This window comes from Xenopus tropicalis, chromosome 3 (assembly GCF_000004195.4).
Source record: "Xenopus tropicalis strain Nigerian chromosome 3, UCB_Xtro_10.0, whole genome shotgun sequence".
In the NCBI taxonomy this organism is placed as follows: Eukaryota; Metazoa; Chordata; class Amphibia; order Anura; family Pipidae; genus Xenopus; species Xenopus tropicalis.
Genome location: NC_030679.2, coordinates 94,205,187 through 94,225,666, shown reverse-complemented (window position 1 = coordinate 94,225,666; position 20,480 = coordinate 94,205,187). Strand labels below are relative to the sequence as shown.

Below are 20,480 nucleotides of genomic sequence, written 5' to 3'. Positions count from 1 at the left end.
AGGTTTAAAGGGATACCAATTTTACCCCCTTCCAACCATGACACACTATCCTTTATTTAAAATAAAAAAAGACAACTCTAGCTCCCCATGACTTCTAATGTCTCTTTACTGGAGCTACAGGGGCAGGTGTTTATTTTTCTTTTTACAGTTTGGAAAGTGCTCCTTGGTGAGACCGGTTAGTTTTAGGCCGCTGTAGCTCTAAATATAGGGCAATTTGGGGGAAAACAAATCACCCCCTGGGGATGGTATTAACATATATAAAACCAAAAACAAAAAAAATAATAATAATAATACACATCAGATTTATGAAAGCAGGCCTACCTTAACAAATGCACGCACGAGGCCACTTTATTTGATACTGTTTCTTTTGTCTATGAAAAGACAAGGGGTAAGGGTGAAAACAAACAAAACTTCTAAGTAGCAGCTACTTGTCACGGCTACTAAACACCAGAAAATACCCTGCCATAGAGAATACTGAGAATTGCCTCTGCTAAAACACATAGAGACAATTATCAGTAAATGATCAGCATTGTCTATTTTAGTAGCCATGACAAGTAGCTGCTACTAGTAGCTATGTGTGTCTTCACCATAAGGGAAGAAAGACCCCAAAAAAAAAGCATGGTTGCAATACATTGGCTGAGGTTTGTGCCAGACCAGCAGGAGCTGCCAGGGTTTGGTAGCAGTGACTTTCCTCCAGCAAAGTAGCAAGTCAAAACATAAACTGGGTTATGTAATAAATGGAACAAATCTGGCCTAGGAGCAGTAACCCACAGCAGCCAATCAGCAGAAAGCATTTGCTGGCCACCTGTTTAAAAGCAAACATATTACTGGTTGTTATGGGTTACTGCTCCTGGGCAAACATAGTGCCTTTTATTACATATAGGGGATAGAATTTTTGCAGTCATCTTCCACACTGGATAACTGGAATCATCACAAACATGGTACATGCACACAATGCCAAGTCTATCAGGCAGTGGTTGTGCCACACTTGTTGCATTTTCAGTAGTCCACAATGGGGAGTGACTGGAGACTATTCCATGTGTTTGTAGTGAGAAGCCATGGCTACTAAACACTGACAGGTGTGAAGCTGATACTATGAGCAGGGTGAATAATGAATATGTGTGTCTTTTTGCTGTATGTGCTGAAAGGCTTTTTGGATAAAGGAATGAATATATTGGACTGGGTGAATGTGCATATGCTACACGGTGCAGGCAATACTGTTAGATATCACTACAGAAATTGCCCCTGCAACTGAACCCATGAAATCCCCTGGGTTTTTCTATTCCACTTCTGAATGCACATTATGACACAGAGAGGTTAAACACCAATAAACTGTACAATACTGTACAACAGCTGGCTGGCCTGGTTGAAGGCAAACTGAAATTCTGATGCATTTGCATATATAGCATAGGAAGGCAAAGGGTTGTAGAACTGATGGTGAGCAGTGCGTAACTGCATGTACCCTAGGCACCTACATCAAGCTGGGCTAACTTGTAATAAGTACCCCTTCCTCCCATGCTCATCAGCAGTTTGCCAGGTGGCTAAGTAATGACACAAAGGATAAGCAGCCTTTATGTTGCTTGCCATGCAGGGAGGCAGAATATCACACTGCAAGAGACAACACCATCTGCATAGGAGTGTGAGCTCCTGTGATCAGGTCAATAATATGGAACCATGTTGGAATCTCTTTCTAAGGGCTCTTACACGTGGGCGTTTTTAAATATTTTGTTTGGAAAAACAAAAAACACACAAACAGTATATGAGTTTTGACACTCTGAGTTCTTACACAAGGACATTTTTGTCTGTGTCTAAGAGCAGATGGATATCCACTTTAACTCTCTCATTACATGATGAACCCATTAGAGGTGAAGAAAGGAAAGGGTTTGTGAAGATAGGTGTAAGGGATCAGCTAAGTAAGTTGTGGAACAGCCCAATCTTGCTGCAAATCGTCCCTACACTTTTGGTTGCCCGACAGCCCAACCACTAACCTCATAGGATAAACAAGAGATGGAAATCTGCAGCTGCAAAAAAAAGAAAAGGCATTCTGACTGACTATGCCAAGTGGAAATTACACATAACTAATGTAGCACTGAGTGTTAGTTGTAGCATCCAAACACTGACATGGCAGCAGTCTCTGATTACACGGTTTTAACCACTTAATGACAGATAAACACCAGTATAACAAAAACAACAACATAAAACTGGATTTAAAAAAAAAAAAAAAAAAAAAAAAAGGCAAGTGCTTCCTTTGCACACTAACAGGCTGATTCAGAGCTGCACAGGTGAAAATGTACAGGAGCAGTAACCGATAGAGCAACACATTGGTAGATCCATTGATGCATTCTTCATAGTATTTGAGTTCATCTGTTTGGTGGGAAGGGAAAAAGGCAATATGAACCGAATTTCCCACAATTCCTGTGACTTATCACCATATCACTGTTTTATTGACCAAATCATAAGACGGCTGCACCCATACTGTTAAGGCATCAGAAAAGTACTTTCAATATGAAGCTGGCACAGGATGGCTGTCCATTCTATACCTACATGGAATGCAATGGGATAACGAACTTGCAGCCAAAAGGGGAGTGGTAGCTAATGCCCGCCTCCCTAAAAACTTTCTGTGGGATGCCAATGTCACATAAGTATATCCTCCCGGCCTGTTCCCCTAGAGCAAGTGGTAAGCCCAGCTCTAGCGACCACTTGGCATGAATGCCCTGCACATGGTCACCCACAGGAGGGTCAATATTCAGCACAGGAGCCCGGTTCTGGTTAGCCCAGTCTACAGCTGCACGGTACCAGGGTTGGTCACGCAAGAAGGAGTTTTCATTGCAATCCAAGCAGTTAATGACCAAGTCTACAGGACATTCTGGCAGATCTGGAAAAAATAAAAGGTTGCCAAAATTAGCACGTTTACGTTTACATTATAAAGAAGTGTTCATTAAATCCATTAACAGCCACTTTAGAGGAAAATAAAGTTATTACGACTGGGTAGAAAGAATATTTAAATGTTTATAAGCCAATAATGTCTTTATCTTCATAATTTCTTGCTTGGCAGAATCTTGGCAAAATAATTTAGCATTGTCTTTGGGGAGCCATTAATACTCAAATCAGCTGGAGCCCACCTACTACAATGAACCTGGAGTGAAATTAATGCATAGCTGACTGATCCCAGCAATCACTATATAAGGAGTAACCAAAAATATATCATATCATACCACTGGCTTGTGTGTTAGTCATTTAGCAGAAATCATTTGAGAAAACGTTACGCCCCATTCAGAGAACATTGCTTACTGTTCATGGAGTATCAACAGACACACCAAAAGTTGATGAAATGGGTGCCTAACGGCTAGTTATACCACCACATGGAGTGGAACAAGGAGCATACAGCTGCTCATACACAGGACCCTTGCTAAAATAGCAGCATTTAGGCCACATGTGTACAGAGTCAAATTAGGCTTGCTCCATGCATGGGCCAATAAGATAGTATTGAGGGACCAGCTTAAGACTGTGCCGCAGAGCTAAAATGGGATTTGCACGTTATACCCAAGTGCCTGCATGAGGATAACTTATAAAACAAAAAAAATTAACCATCTTTATAAGACTGAACAATTGTGAGCTCACCACTAGATGGCATTGCAGCATTAGATTGACAGCGTGGAACAAGATGCAGTAAAGAAATCTATACTCAAGTTCTAAAGGATTATTTATATTTTAATAGTTAACTGAAATACATTCTCAATGATTTTTGTAACCTTCATTAAAACAACCCTTGCAGCCGATTTGTTTCTGCACCTGGTCATGGAACAGTCTATGGGGTTCCTTAGCTCTGCAGGGCAAACTAATGTGCCTCATAATGATACAGTATAGCACAGGGCTCACTGTGCCCTATGCCAGCTGCACATTTAGTGCATCAAACACAAGTAAAGGCACTGTCCTGACAGGTACAATGAAGCCCAGTATCTGATGCAGACCTTGAGAATAGGTTTGCAAGGGGATGACCTCCTCTTCTGTTAGCAGCACTGCTGTATACAGAGGACAGGTCCAACTCTTTGCAGTCCAAAAGCACAAAGAGGTGCAACCAGTCAGTGGCAGGTGCAGTTCCCAGAGGCAGAAACATGGTGTTTGGCAACTTTTTTTTATTTATTTTTTTTTTAACTTTGACCCAATGGTTATAAATGATCCCAACCTTACTGTTCTAGTTAATGAATAAATAAGTAGCCAATAATTGCACAAATAAAAGACCAGATCTACAAGATACAACATTGCTTTCATATATGCTACACAAAGCTCTTCCTTATACTCCTTACAGATTCAACAAATACACAGAGTTTTAATGGCCACTGACCTTTAACGCTAGATACTTGCTTGCCCTGAGTCTGGCAGAATAGATTCAGCTCGTTGGTAACTGGTTCCAGCATTTTCACAAAATTTGGCAGGAAAAGGATAATGTCAACATCATGGTTGGCTAAGTGCCGACCACAGCTGATTCCCTGGGCTCCTTTCACATGGGGGCCACAGAGTAGGGCCACAGTAGGGCGCTGATGAACATTCTTAGGGTTCAGTCTAGAAAGCAAGAATAGATGAGGATGACACACAGTATACTGCAGACTAAGTTAAAAGAATGAATACTCTAATTATGTGTTACCAAAGAAAATCAATGGCTGCCTTAGTTAAGCAGCGGGTGTATTGTCGGAACATAGAAGGCAGCTCTCACTCCTGAATTTCTTGCAAACTATATAGATTTCTTTTGCAGCACATTTAACAAGATTTATCTAAAGAATATTATGGAGAGACCAGACAAACAACATATACGCAAATGACAAGCAAAAGTTGTGTGTATGTGCAAATACCATTTGTTACATCCCTCCATAAAGTAACATGCACATTGCATTTCCCCTATAACTGGACCTTGATAAGATGATTTGCACCACAACACTACTCTACATTTCAGCAATGTCATTATATAAGGGAAAAAAAACAAATGGCTGCCTCTTTCCTGCTTCCCCATTATATCAGGCACTGCCATAACTGGCATAGCATATAATGCCTTGCAGCTGAAAAGTGAGGATCTAAAGCAGAATGTTGCTTAACATATTGTCAAGCCCCCACTCCTGACTAACATTTTACAGAAGCTAAACTCTACATTCGCATCCTATTAAGTAATTTTGGCCAGAATACCTCCTCATAAACTCCCTCATGGCTTTCTTCTGAGCAGCCTTCCCTAACTTTTCTCCCCTCTTCTCTACTGTACTGCACCCCCCCTATTCTTCCCAACCATCTCTATTCCACTTTTGTTTTTGTTTTTTTTAGAATTCCCCCACTTCTATTTAACATATCCTATTCTCTCCACTCCTCTATTTTTCCCTTTTCTCCCTTACAGCACATCACTATGGATTGGGGGGAAGGAACCAAGGACAGAGTGAGTGCTAAAGCCGCCTGGTGGCCCGTGGTTCTGGGGGCAGCAGATAGACTTCCTGTGGCCCCCAGCAAACCCCAGTGTTCTGTGGCTGCCTTTTACCTTTTTCTGTGCATAATTTTTGCCCTCTTCACATATGTGCTGAGGTAACCCTTACAATACTAGCAAACAGCTGTGCTTTGGTCAAGCAGCAGCTTGTAGTAGCTTGTGAAGCTTCTAGTGCAACTCTGTCCAACTCTGGCATGGATCATCGGTTTGTTAGCTAACATGTGCAAAGTGCTCAGAGCACTATTAAGGCAAGGTTAAGCAAGGGTTAAAAAAAAAAAAAAATGGGGGAACTGCAGTTGGTGCAGCTTAATGAATTTTCATTCATCTGCAAAATCCTGCTTCTCCCTTTACAAACAGGCAATTGCCGTTATTGATCTGTAATCCAAAAAAAATCCTCCTGTCCAGCTGTTTCTACAAATGAATCTTCATTGTATGAAAGTGCATTTTCCACTGTCATGGGATTGTGTGAGTTGCAACTCAGCAACAGCTCAAGAGCCAGAAGTTGTACAGCACTATTTAAAAATAGGTTTTGGGACATTCAGGGTGAAGACACATGGAGCTACTAGTAGCAGCTACATTTTCACAGCTACTAAATTCCAGAAAATAGCCTACCATGTACAATAATGAGAATTGCCCCTGCTAAAACACACAGAGACAATTATCAGTAAATGATCAGCTGTTACTAGTACCTCTGTGTGTCTTAGTACTTGAGTTACTTTAGAACTATAACTCCCAGAATCGACTATGTCACTTAGACATTTCATATCCCCATACCAGTGCATGCTATTTTTTGTTAATGTGTATAAACAACTTGCAGATGTACACAAACTGCATTGCTCTAGCCTCCCCAGTATTTATATCTGTGGCTAAATGATATTGTGTGGCCTCCAAAGCATGTCATGCAAGTGAAGAGATGGACTTTTGAACCATTTCCCAAAAGAAAGCATTGTTAAGGTTGTAAAAAGCACAGAAAATCAACAGTGTAAATTGAAATCCCCTGAAACCACTGGTGTGTTTTTCGCAGTAGTAATGATATCTGGTTTATCCACACTCTAGAGACTAGCCCACACCTAGCAGTTTCTCCGTGCGTGTTTATCCACACGCAAGGCTTGCTAAGTACAAGCTTAGTGTGTCAGTGTGCACTCTGGGAACCCTGCAGAACTGGTATTACCGAAGAGGTGTAAGAGCAGAGAGAGAGGAGTAGAGAGTAGCTGATCAGCATCGCGTGTGAAGTGAGAAACATTCCGAGCAACCTTGTATCACTTAAGCTCTGGGAAATTAGGGCCTGGTTATATAACTGGCTTCATTCTTCCTCTTATCTCACATGCCTGGTGGCCAGGATCAGTGCTGCAATAGTGGCAAGTGCTTTTGTGTGCCTGAAAATGACACACTGCTAATGCCTAGGATGTGTAACATCACACGTTTTATAAAGCTTTATCAATAGCAGACATAATAGAGAAAAAAAGCTGCTACAATGAACAAAATGACCTCTAAAAGTGGAAATATCCTCATAAAACAAAAATGTAGCCTTTATCTGCATTGCTTAACAGCAGTAAGAAATACTGATACTTTAGCTTTAATTAGGACAATGAACACTTATGGTATTGGCACACAGACACACAAGCATAAAAACTTCTAAATCGCACAAAAATCCTTTTTCACAACTAAAACACCGTGTGCCACTGAAAATAATTTCTACTTACTAATTTTAGTACTTGCCCCTACAGAAAAGCAAACATAGATTTGTCTGAATAATCTGCAAAACATTCAGCCCGATGCCAAATATGGCATTCAAATTCGAAATAAAAAGAAAAGGAATCATCCATTTAGTTGTCCGTAGCCTTAAGGTTTCAGATTTGGTTCGGCTGAACACTTCTGAATGTTGGATTCTGTGCATGCCTAGTATAAATTAATGAAATGCTTGCTATTTTTAGGATACTTTACAAATGGCTTACAGTTCAACTCTGCTTTCTATGAACTGAACTTGACTGCTCAAAGCAAAAAAATCTTTGATAAATATGACAATGTTTTAAAAACCTGTTTCTGACAGTTAGGAAAGTGCTAATAAGTTGAAAAAAATGCAGATGGTGGGGGATCCATCAATATTCCACAGTTATGACTGTAATAAATCTGTCCCAGTTTAGGATGATGAGTGTACATGTACCCACAGCATGAGGCAAAACCTCAGGTACCATATTGCAGCCGGCTGTTATGGTAAGCCAAAGTATTGTGTAACAGTCTGCCTTGCAGTGCATCATCCAGCAGTGAGGGAAAATGGCTGTATTCATAGGAACTTGAGGAGTTTTAATGAGTTCTCCAGCCGCTACAGAATCTTACCCTGAGCACTAGTGTTTTCCAATTAGTGACACCTTAGCAAGAAGTACTCTGTGCACAAAATGCCGACTATGGTGCAACTGTAGCTTCCCTTCTGAATGCAGTAAGAGCACATGTTTCATTATGCTGCACACAAACATATATGAAATTATAGAACCATGCGGTACCATTACTCACCTGTTGGGCCCTCCAAGCAGTGTAAGTGCCATTTGGCTAGCACAGACTCCAGATATTTCCAGTCTCCTCTCCACTGAGAGGCCATGTTTCTCAGCCACACACAGTAGCTTCTTGTGCAAGACATAGGATATACTGGGTACCACAAGTCCCGAATCTGGACATAAAGGATAAAAACAAGAGCAATGAAAACTGGCAGAGGCAAGACGACAATATCCATGAAAAGTCATTTAAAATGCTTTTTTTTTTTTTTATTCGGACAGCCGCATTCTGTCTATTGGGCCACACTGGAGGCCTTACCATACCCCCGGGTGACAGACTATGTCTGCAACAACTCTTGCACTACGCCAGAAAAGCCATATTACTTACCTGGAAAGCCACGGAGCCTTCTATGGCGCCCGATCAAAATTTTCAAACTGGTCCGATCGGCGAGTCGGCCGATATCAGCAGCTTCCTGCGATATCGGTCGACTTGCCGACATGCCATACACGCACCGAATATCGTACGAAACGAGGTTTCGTACGACATTATCGGTGCGTGCATGGCCACCTTATGGTACAAAAAGCCCTAACAATATAACTGTATCTAACCTACATAAACTGTAACCGAGTAATTATGGATGCCCACCACCATCTTTATCTATCTTTTCTCTCTTCTATTCTATTTAAAATTTTATTTTTATGTAAAGTTGTAAAAACCAATAAAATGTTTTTTTGTTTTTTTTTTACTAATTCATGGAAAATACAAAGAATTTAGAAACTTCACTTCTAGCTATTTTTATCCTCTGAAATTACCTGGGATAATAAATTTCAAGCAAATTTAGAAAACGTATACAGATTGGGATCTGGATTAGGGTTTCAGTACATTGGATCACCATACCTTCTATTAAACATTTTGCAACTTAGTCGGGATCAAGTACAATGTATTGTTTTATTACAGAGAAAAGGGAAATTGTTTTTTAAAAATTAGATTTGCTTTAAATGAGCTCTATGGGATGGGATGGATTCCTCGTAATTCAGATCTTTCAGGATATCTGCTTTCCGAACAAGCAAGCCTGCACAATAACCTACCTGCCAAAACAAAGAACTTTAGTACTTAAGAGATATGGTATATATCACAGAGTACACACAAACCTGGGGTTACCATTAACAAAGTTGACTGTTGGGCCATGTTTGGCAGGTACGAACAAATGAGGTGACGCTAGAAATCTAAGTAAATGCACAAAATACTTGGCAACGCATAACTGGGGTAATGTAAAGTCAAAGCAACAAATCAGCAAAAATCAGCTAAGACCCCACATCATCTGATTGGTTGCTGTGGCTTATAAGAGCTGGGCAAAATCGTACCTTTTATATTATTTGTATGTCTGTGATTTGTAATTATTTCTGTGGGTATAGGCTCATGTTAAAAATGCAAAGAACACAGGACAGAAGAATTTCCAGTCTTGTAACAGCTTAACACAACAAACTATTAATGTGTGTGTGTGTGTGTGTGTATATATACACGCAGGCACAAGCAAATACATGCACTTATTTTATTTACAGCAGAACTAGCACTCCATGGAACTTTTAGATTATAAGCTCTTTTGGGCAGGGCCCTCTTTACCTGTTATGTTGGTTACTTGCTGTTTTATATGCAATATTCTACGTTCAATGGATACAGCCATGTATTGCAAAGCACTGAGGAGTACGTTGAACCTACTGCATCAGGGGTTCACCATATGGAAACCTGTTAGAAGTGTCTGTGACACGCACTTGCTCAGTGGGTTCTGGGCAGCTGTTGAAAAACTAGGGGCTTAGGGGTTGTCGCAAATTATTAGGCAGAAAACGAGGTTTGTCTGAAGGTGAAGCTACAGGGCTGATTATTAATTTCTGATGCTAATTGCACTGGTTTCTGAGCTGTCATGCACTAATCTGTATTATTTACTAATCAGCTGTATATTGTGACATATATTATATATATATATATATATATATATTATACACATACACACACACACAGTGTATTGTGCGTCGGTGCCTAAGCTCAGCAACAGACAGCCACACAGAGCATGTGTAGGGAAGCAGCAGAAAAGAAGATGGGGAGCTACTGGGGCATCTTTGGAGGGCTGTGTGGGCATAATGTACAACATTTCTGCCCTACTTCAATTCTCCTTTATTAATAACAACCACATCATGGGGGAAAAACATCAAAAGTCAATTCTAATAAAAAGATCTGCATTCAGCCTGCTTTGTATTTTGCAGTTGGATACAGCACTAAAATAAAAAGGTAAAGGCCCTATAACTTTTCACTGGGGATACTCAAAATATTCTATAAAGCTGCATGGGAACTAGACTAGTGTTTAAAGAACAGCAAATTAATAAAGTTTGCTCTTGTAATGGTACATTAACAGAAAAAGAGCACTTCCACTTCATTCTATTAGTCCTTACATAATCTGTAATCATCATTAGTTGATCTAGTTATAGACCCAGCTACTTTTACACAAACCAAGTAAGCATATGATTTTACTCTGCTAAAATATGCTGCTGCCATAATCCCATTATAATTTGCCTCAACCTAGTTATCATGCCACAAACTACTCTTTTCTCCATACTTATATTAGACACCTACGGGAATATATAGCATAGAGTAAAGTATCAATCATTTCCTAAATTTCCTATGACCTGTACCGTAAGACTGTCTTCTCTGGCACAAGCTTTACGTGAATTTTGTAAAAAATTGACTTATTTAATCTGATGAATATGCAACCAAATATCTACTACTTCACATATTTTGGCTATAGGAAAAGCGGTGTACCCTCATGACACAATACAAGGGGGAGAGAGAAGCCTGGTCCCCATAGAGTCACGCACAGAAGCGTTCTTGTGATGTTAAACAGTCTTGTGCATATCAGTAGAGCTCTGTATAAATAAGCAATGCAACAGATAGCAAGACTGGAGGGTTGAAGTTGTAAAACATACTTCTAATGTCCACAGGTATTATTTTACTTTAGGGTAGTACATTCTCCTAGTCATCTGTATAGTAAAGATTGCAGGTGGGAAGCTTGGCACAGATTCAATCCCAAGTGTACATAACGTGAGAAGAAGGTGATCTGATGCCAAAAGTCACCAGCTACCTTTGCACAAGGTGGCAGGTTTGGCTGCTCGCCTGGGCTTTACATTACTCTCGTGCCAGCTCCTAATTGCAGCAGCTAGACTTTCATGCAATTAAATATTTGACTATGATCCCCACGTGGCTATGGTTGCACACACGCTATGACATCCTTCTTGTCTGCACGCAATTCCACAGGACTTCACCAATACACTTTCCCATCTGCAAAAGGTACCATTGGGAACTCCTTATAACATGGATAGATATAGTCAAGCTGAGATCATAAATACACTTTATTTTAGCCAATTCCAGTGGAGATATAAGTTGGGCAGGCTGTGCATTTTCCCCCACACACAGTCTAAAAAATTACCAACCAAGTTTGGACGGGCACAGCAAGCAGGTAAAATAGGCCTGTGTATGGCCAACTTTAAGCTTGTACAATTATCCCTCACTATGAGAACTGCAGAGCTACAAAATGCCAATTAGTATTGAAACAATTCTTAAAACAATACCACCATCAGTAAAAAGTCTACTTATAAGAAGCTAAATTAGCACTGAGCTTTTGGCATCAAGGGGCCCCAAAAAGGAGCTACAAAAAAGGTCAGAAATAACCACAGCAGATGTGCGCTCTATCTAACACTCTATCCTGAGCAGCACTCAGCAATGCTTAGGGTTTGAGCTTCAGCTTTCATGAAGAGCCATGTAATGGGGAAAAAGAGATAGTAATAAAATCAACAGAAGTAGTTTAGTTATACTGATGACAGACGAGATCAGGGGTCCCCAACCTTCAATACCTGTGAGCCACATTTAAAATGAAAAAGTGTTGGTGAGCAACACAAACATGGAAAAGGTTCCTGGGGGTGCTAATTAGAGCTATTATTGACTACTTAATAGCCCCTATGTGAACTGGCAGCCTACAGAAGGCTCGGTTTGGCATTATACATGGTTTTTATGAAACCAAAACTTGCCTCCAAATCAAGAATTCAAAAATAAGCACCTGCTTTGAGGCCACTGGGAGCAACATCCAAGGGGTTGGAGAGCAACATGTTGCTCACGAGCCACTGGTTGGGGAACACTGGACTAGATCATAGCAGGATAAGCTCCAATTTTATATTTACCAAGAAGGGTCAGGACACACATAAATCTGAGCTTTCTGAATATTGGGTTGTCAGATAAAAGATCATATCCCTATATAATGGAATTTGCAAGTCAACAAGATATTGTGGGCCTAAGTTAAGGTTGCTAAATATACTATTTGGCTGTTAAGAATTATTTATATTACAGTATTTGGTACAGGTATAGGACCCATTATCCAGAATGCTCGGGACCAAGGGTATTCCGGATAAGGGATCTTTCTGTAATTTGGATCTCCATACCTTAAGTCTGCTAAAAAATCAATAAAACATTAATTAACCCCAATAGGATTGTTTTGCATCCAATAAGGATTATTTATATCTTAGTTGGGATCAATTACAAGGTTCTGTTTTATTATTACAGAGAAAAAGGAAATCAGTTTAAAAATTCTGAATTATTTGATTAAAATGGAGTCTATGGGAGACAGGCTTTCCGTAATTCGGAGCTTTCTGGATAACGGGTTTCCGGATAAGGGGTCCGATACCTGTATTACCAAAGATCACTAGTACCTGGCATTGGTACAGCTGGGATGGCTTCAATAAATTCAGCTTGTTCTATTTTCTTATCATCAAAGAGATTAATGAACTCCGAGATATGTCAAATGGCATTTGCAGAAACCAGTGCCATTACCATCCAGTAGCAGGCACAGAAATAACAGAGCTGCGTCTTTTGTAAACAGACTGAGCTCATTGTCGGTAACCAGTGGCACCACATACACAATACAGCAAGGACAAGAGACCTTGCAAGGATTAGGTTTATTGACTGCAGAAGTCAAAGTAGTGAGCATAGTAAGAAAGAGCTGTGTGTTTGTGTTATGAGTAAGACCTGCAGGATAATGAGCTGTCGGACTGGTTCTACCAGCTGCACCTGCTCTGCCCAGCTGTTCTACAGTCACACGCAAGGGCGCCTTCATTCACCAAGGCGCTCATTCATTCTTCAGTCACCTTGCAATTGTTAAACCTGTTTTTTTAACTGTTTCCGCACTGCTTTATTGAACTACTTTTGCCATCAAAAGCAGCAAATCCTTTAACAAGCAAACAGATACATTGTTTGTGCATTTAAAAAAATAATCACGACGGGTTATTTAAAAAGAATGACAGAAAAAAACTGTTTGTGAAAGGCAAACTAAACTAAAGGCCTTACAAGAATGCCCTATTTGTAACAGTGTAAAGGAACAGAAGGAGATAAAAGTATAAGGATGTCCCTGTTGCAGGGCTTTCTCTAGCTTTACTGAATTACTCCAATACAGAGGAACTATTATTATGAACCATTCCTTGCAAAGAGTACCCACAAAAATCACTGGTGATTCCCTGGTGTGCTCAGACCATAAGAAAGTAACACAGTGCTGTAGTGGTTAGCACTTCTGTTAAGCATTGCTGGGGTCGGGATTTAGTTCCAGCTTAGGCACTATCAGACTGTATATTCTTCCCATGATAAAGAGTTTTTTTTTGTTTTTTTTCCCCAAACATTCTGGTTTTCTCACAGAGCATACAGGCAGGTTAACTGGCTCCTAGTAAAACTGATCCTAGAGTGAGTGTGTATTAGGGATTTGTAAGCACCACTGGGGCAGGGACTGATGGGAATCATGTATTATCTCTCCAAATTGCAACAGATAATGTCTGTGCTATATAAATAAGGATAATAGCAATAACTAAGCTGATGTTGCTATAGTCACATACTGCAAGATACTAAAACTCTTCAGTTTGTGCTACTGGCTAATAGGGCAAGTTGGGGCAAGGCCCACATCAATGAGCCGATGCAGTCATCTCTCTAACGGGGTTTTTAAATCTGTCTAATCAATATCTGGTTGGGTAGGCCCGCCATATAAACTGCCAACTCAGACTGAAAGAGCTAAATCAACATTTGCCCATGTATGACCATGTTTAGTTTGTACAAAGGCTATGGAATTTACTAAATTAGAGCTATTTCTGCCAGGTAAAGTCACAAACAAATGAGTGAAATGAATTAAAACTTTGTGGTGTGATGTACATCTACTTTACTTTTTTTACTTTAAAATCTTTTATGCTTTTACTTATCACCCTCATATATTTTAATGTGTGTACATGAGTGTGTGAGAGTGTGTGTGTGTTATCTCTGAAAAAGCACAAGTTGCATAACCACAGATAACTAACAGCAGGCTGCTGAATCTTTATACTAAGTAGGGATATTTCAAAGAGAAGTCTCACACACACCAAAGTCCATAAATACTGTATGGATATGTGGAACAAATGTGCAGTTAGTGTCACACATACACATACTTTTCCAAGAAAACATTTAAAAGCTTCACCATATTGGGTTTCAGATGCTTTGTCATAGCTTTCCAGGGAATTCCCTCCATGTGTGCCTAAGCACACGGACACTGTCACGGATAGGGCTGGTGTGCATGTGAATGCTTCGTTCCCCAGTTCATGTTGATTTGACAATCTAAAACAGCCAAAACGTTGAGCTAAGAGAATCTTTAGGATTGAATTTCAGCTGATCTGGCAACATTAGTCTAAATCATTTCTAACAGCATGGAATGTGTGCGGCTCCTTGACACTTCAAAAGCAGCAGCTTCCAGACCTGGGGCACATTCACGTGGGGCTGGTCCATTCACAATGATAAATAAAATGGTGTCAGCTTACATCATGCAGCTGCTTCAGTTCTTCTAGTTCCAAGTCCACAAACAAACACACAACTGTACAGAAAAATAGACTGATACCTGTGAATTGTATTGTTTGCATTTAAAATTACATTATACAGGTATGAGATCTATTATCCAGAATTCTTGGGACCTGTGGTTTTCAATAATTTGGACCAACATACCTAAAGGCTGCCATACACGGGCCGATTCTAGCTGCCAATATCGGTCCCTTAGACCGTTTCGGCAGCTTATGGGCCCGTGTAGGGGCACTAAAGACGGGCCTGCCGAACAGACATCTGGCCTGAAATCGGCCAGATATAGATACGGTAGATTTAAAAATCTGTCAGATCGGGGACCGACACAAACAGACCGGCGACTATACCCGCCGTTCTAATTTGATCGTTTGGACCCAAGGCCAAACGACCAAATTAGCCCCGATATCGCCCACCCCTAGGTGGGGATATTGGGAGAATATCTTAGTGTGTACTATAAAAATATGTAAACATTAAATAAAAGCAATAAGACTGATTGGCCACCAACATGCACTTCCGCTAATTTAGTATGGATAAAGAACAACATACTCTTTTATTCCTACTGAAAATAGAGAATAGTTTACAAAAATATATATAATTATTTGCTTGAAATGAACTATATGGGATATGGCTATCATGTTATTTGGATATCAGTTTTCCAGATAAGGGATCCCATGCCCTCAGTGGTCAATTATGGACTCTGAAATATGCCATTAAACCAGGGTCTCATATACACCCCCAACCCCCATCCAGTCTGTGACCCAGAAATCCCAATTTGAAAAAGAACACCGGCATAATAAGACTACAGCAAATGTATGATGCCACGATTAGTAACTGATGGATGGTCTATTTATACTGCAGACATTATGGAATTATATTTAATGAGCTCTTTGTATTTCTCTCCTCACACCTTGCGTGCCACTCAGCACTACTAGGCTGGCACAAGCCCAATATACCAGGAACACAACTTCCCAGAAAGCATTTAACAAATCGGCATGCACAAAGAAAAAGCTGGTAATATAGCACTTTACACATGCTTTAACAGCGGGATAAGTAGGTGAAAGCCGAATGATCAAGCCTCTCACGCAATGAGTACAACCTAAAGCTAATGTTTAGACTTCCTTTAATTAGTGAATGACATGTGTGCTAGTTTAAAGGGCACGCCTACCCTCTTACACACGCAAGTCAGGACTAGTTCTACTACGTCTTCCGATATACCAGATGTAATGTAAACTTTGGAAAGGAAGGGGGGGGGGGGAGCGCATGCCATACAGGAAGCAAAAAAAAAAAAAAAAGAGAGAGAGGGAAGAAAGTGTGCATGGGGGGAGGGGGTAAATGGGGAAAATCTACACAAAACAGTCATTTGTATCTAAAAATGCATCTAAGAGTAATGTGCTTGCATTAGGAAGCAGGGGGAGATTTGTTGGCTGCCCAGGAAGCTTAGTAATTACAGAGGCCAAGCAAAGAGAAGGGAGGGATTTGTTTGCAGAGTTTAATTTGAGGAATTGCAGCTGGAATAGATATTGCTTCAAGTGTTTTGTTAACACGCAACATGCATGTTGAATAATCTCTTATGCTGTGGGAAGAAGTAGTTTATAGGGCACTGTGTAGATACAATGGGTGTCAATAACATACTGCAAAAGAATCAGTGTGTTAAAGGGAAAAAGGTACGCCCCGTTTTAGACATGAGCTCATTTAGTCGGGCTTATATTAAAAAAAAAAAAAAAAGGTTAACAAAAGGTGCATAAACACAAACAGCATTTTTTATACAAACATACCTGATTCCACAGATTGAAAGGAAACCACGATAGTCTGTTTCTGACCATAAGAACCATTTACAAAACCCCCCTTAGGCTAAATAAAGTTATTCAAACACCTCCCGCACCTTTTCACATTATAAAGTGGCAGATGCTGGGACCTTAAGGTCTCTATGCTTCCCACAGTGGCTGCTGAACAATTCTCTGGGAAGCAAAGGGACTTTAATCCCCAGAAGCCTTCTCGTCACAACAACGCGAAGGAGAAGTTGCATGACACTGAGCCTGAAGCTGGCCATACACACACTGATGATATCGTACAAAACCTTGTTTCGTACAATATTTGGTGCATGTATGGCAAGATGGCGAGGTGAGAGATATCGCAGAAGACTGCGGATATGTCGACTTGCCGATCGGGTGGGTTAAAAGATTTTGATCGGGCGCCATTGAATGGCCGAATATTTGGATATTAGGTAATTAATAACCACACGGGTCTTCTGTTTTTCTTTTTTGCTTGCGCCATTGAATACGCCTGAGCAAAATCTACTTTCAGGCCTGAATCAGCAGAAGGAGCTAGAAATCCTATTGCTTCTACCTCCATATCAGTCGATTCAGCCCTGAATGTCTGTAGAGGGTGGGAACGATCTTTATATTTCTATGCCCCATTAAATAAGCTGAAGTCAAAAGGAGAGGGGGTTTATTATTCCTAAAATACCCAGGGAGACAATGACACCCAAGTCAAGGATAAAGCTACAAACTATGCCAGTAAGGTCAGTGGCACAAAAGATCTGAGAAGGGATCTCTGAGAGCAGTTTAGAGAGCTCTCAGGGAGAAACTGTACCATGTCAGAGTTAAAGGAACAGTGACACCAAAAAATGAAAGAGCTTTAAAGTAATAAAAATGTAATGCACTGTTGCCCTGCCCTGGTAAAACTGGTGTGTTTGCTACAGTAACACTACTATAATTTATATAATAAGCTGCTGTGTAGCCACGGGGGCAGCCATTCAAGCTGGAAAAAAGGAGAAAAGGCACAGGTTATATAGCAGATAACAGATAAGTTCTGTAGAATACAATAGTGTTTTATCTGTTATCTGCTATGTGCCTGTGCCTTTTCTCCTTTGAATGGCTGCCTCCATGGCTACATAGCAGCTTATTTATATAAATTATAGTAGACTTTCTGAAGTAAACACACAACTTTTACCAGTGCAGGGCAGCAGCACATTATATTTTAGTTACTTTTATACACTTTCATTTTTTGGTGTTACTGTTCCTTTAAGATAATTTCTTCTTTTTTAGAAGCAAACCAAAATTAGTACATGCTGTAACAAACGAATGTCATTTCAAACAAAAAATGTCCAAAAATATGGTAGAAACCATTTAAACAGCATGGTTACAATAAAAGAACACGATTCTAATAAAATAGACAACACATTTTATAAGGGTAAAAGATACAGGCATACTACAAATGGTAGGTTAGTGCAGATTCTACTTATATACATATTTTCACTGTCCCATAGGCGTCAACCTTTCCCTTAGAATGAGGACACTTAAATGAAATGAAGGACTCTGCTTAGGCCAAACAAGATTACAAGTATTTAAAAGCTGGACACCTGTAAACAGACATGTAGCATGGCTAACAAATAGTTCTGATGATTACTACAGTTATTTCAATGAAGCCACACTGAACGCAGCTAAACTAATTTCCAGCAATGCAGCATTAATATGAGAAAAATTTTGTGTGCTCTTGCTTCTATTTAAAATAAGATTACAACATGATCCCTAAGGGCAAGCATGCATTTCACGAGGCTGACATGTGGTTTGTAACAATGTACTTAACCACACATGGCTATTGTATGTGCAGTTTGGTTCAATTTTATCATGTGGACCAACACTGAATGCAGATAGATACTTTAAGGCTTATTTTATTTGCATTCAGCACTGGCTTTTGTTCCTGTGGATACAGAGTCACAGGGAAGAATGGAACCAATGAAGCATTGTATGTTGGAATACACTGTAACACATTCTATAGCAACCTTTTATGAAAATGCGCATAAGCACACACCCGTAAACATATGCTTTTTAAAAAAAAAAAACGAAACATTTTTCCCAGCTAGTATATAATGTGTTCACTGTTACTAATCATCATCTTTGAAACAAAATGAACAGATAAGACACATATAAGGGCTCTCACACACAGGCACGCAGGAATGCATGCTGTGTCTCACCTGCATTCGCCAGTTCAACACGGTCCAGTGAGTAAAAAAACAAAGAAAAGCATGGGCTCAGTGTTCCCATGTGGTGGAATGCATTATTGAAAATAATCATCAGCTGAATATATATTCTAAGAAATGCCATCAGGCAGATCTGCCTATGAATATTGGGTTTTAGCCTCAGACTCATTATGTCTGTCCTGTTTATGCTAAGCAGGGATATCCCTATCATACACCATGTGGCCTGATATTGTACAGACCTCTTCATGACTCAGAAAACAAAGGCTGTATAATAACAAAACTGCGTGAGACTAGAAGAGCACAAAGAAAGACAGAGGTCTTCAATTTATGATCTCTCATTAAGCAGTTTTAGGTGGAAGCAAATGAAAAATCCATTTAAACACAGGTTTTTTAAATAGACTAAAGAATGCGTTCAAGGCTTATAATCTTAGAAAAGGATGACAATTAAAAACAAACCAAAACATTAACTCAAGCTTTTGTCTTACCTGTGCAATATTCCTTTCCTCCAGACTGAGGAACCACAATCTTCCTGTATACGATTGGCTCTGATTCCAGGATGTTCTCATCATGCCTGTAAGTTGGAGGCCTCTCATTTGGGGTCCCCCGCGACCTTGCTCCTCCTCCCCCCCCCCTCCTTTCATGCGTATCTATCTCTTCAAAGACAGCTGCTTTGTCAAACAGAGCAAGGTTGCCCTCAAAGTCAAAGTCAGTGTCGGGAATTTCTTCCAAGTCATCTCCAAAGCATTCATCATCACGTGCCTTCATCTGCCCATTTTTAGTGCCGCTTTTTTTTGGTGTAACTTGGTTTGGATAGCGGCTACTAGATGACCCTAAGGACAGAAGATAAAAATGATGAAAAAGTAAATAATAAATGAAAGGAAAAATAAAAGGTGCAACCTAGGAACATGTCTTCTTCCTTGGATATAGATACAGGTCTTTAATGATCTTTCTTTACAGTGTAATGAACTGTGTGCAAATATGTAAATAACATTAGGTATTAGCAGTGCATTTAAAATGGAAGTATATATCCTTATATGTCCTTATTTAAAGTAGGGATGCACTGAATACAGAACCAAATTCAAAACCCAAACTTGCATATTGAAAAATCTTTAGTTCAATCAAGTTTTCCCAGAGCTTTGAAGTCACACGACTAAGGGTTTGGTTGAGCACTTGGGATTTGATATAGCACTTGATATAGTACTACACAAAGGGGCATATTTATTATGCTGTGTAAAACTAATTTGCCAAAAAAAACGGAGTAAAAACCTGTGTAAAATAAATGGAAAAGATCGCCGTCTGAACGCCGGATATTATGCCATTATTTTCCATAAGTTCCAGTGGAAGAAAAAACGCATAAAAAAAATACGCCAATTTTACGCCGTTTTTACACGGCGAAGCCTGGCAATGTGTGGCAATTTTTCTTGCCTTTTTTTACACAGCATAATAAATATGCCCCAAAATGTTAATGATTACATTAAGGAATATTGGCCTTGAACATATTGTTTGTGTATACACTGTGCTGTTACCCCTGAGGAAAGTTCCTGTGAGGAACTGAAACGTCGGTTCAATAAAAACCATGTAAGGATTATGCTTTGTGAGACTTTTTGATTTTTTGTTTCTATTTTTCTCAATACAATTATTTAA

The 20,480-nt window shown here is 39.8% G+C and overlaps 1 protein-coding gene across 1 annotated transcript in view; it reads right to left on the bottom strand.

Moving 5' to 3' along the window:
- Positions 1–2,418: 2,418 nt before the first annotated feature.
- Positions 2,419–20,480, bottom strand: part of edc3 (enhancer of mRNA decapping 3) — a 39,022-nt gene continuing 20,960 nt past the window's right edge. Inside the window, 4 exon segments of the mRNA NM_001126590.1 lie at positions 2,419–2,875; positions 4,346–4,563; positions 7,976–8,129; positions 19,322–19,666. Coding sequence (NP_001120062.1) covers positions 2,541–2,875; positions 4,346–4,563; positions 7,976–8,129; positions 19,322–19,666 — 1,052 coding nt within the window. The 3' untranslated portion in view covers positions 2,419–2,540.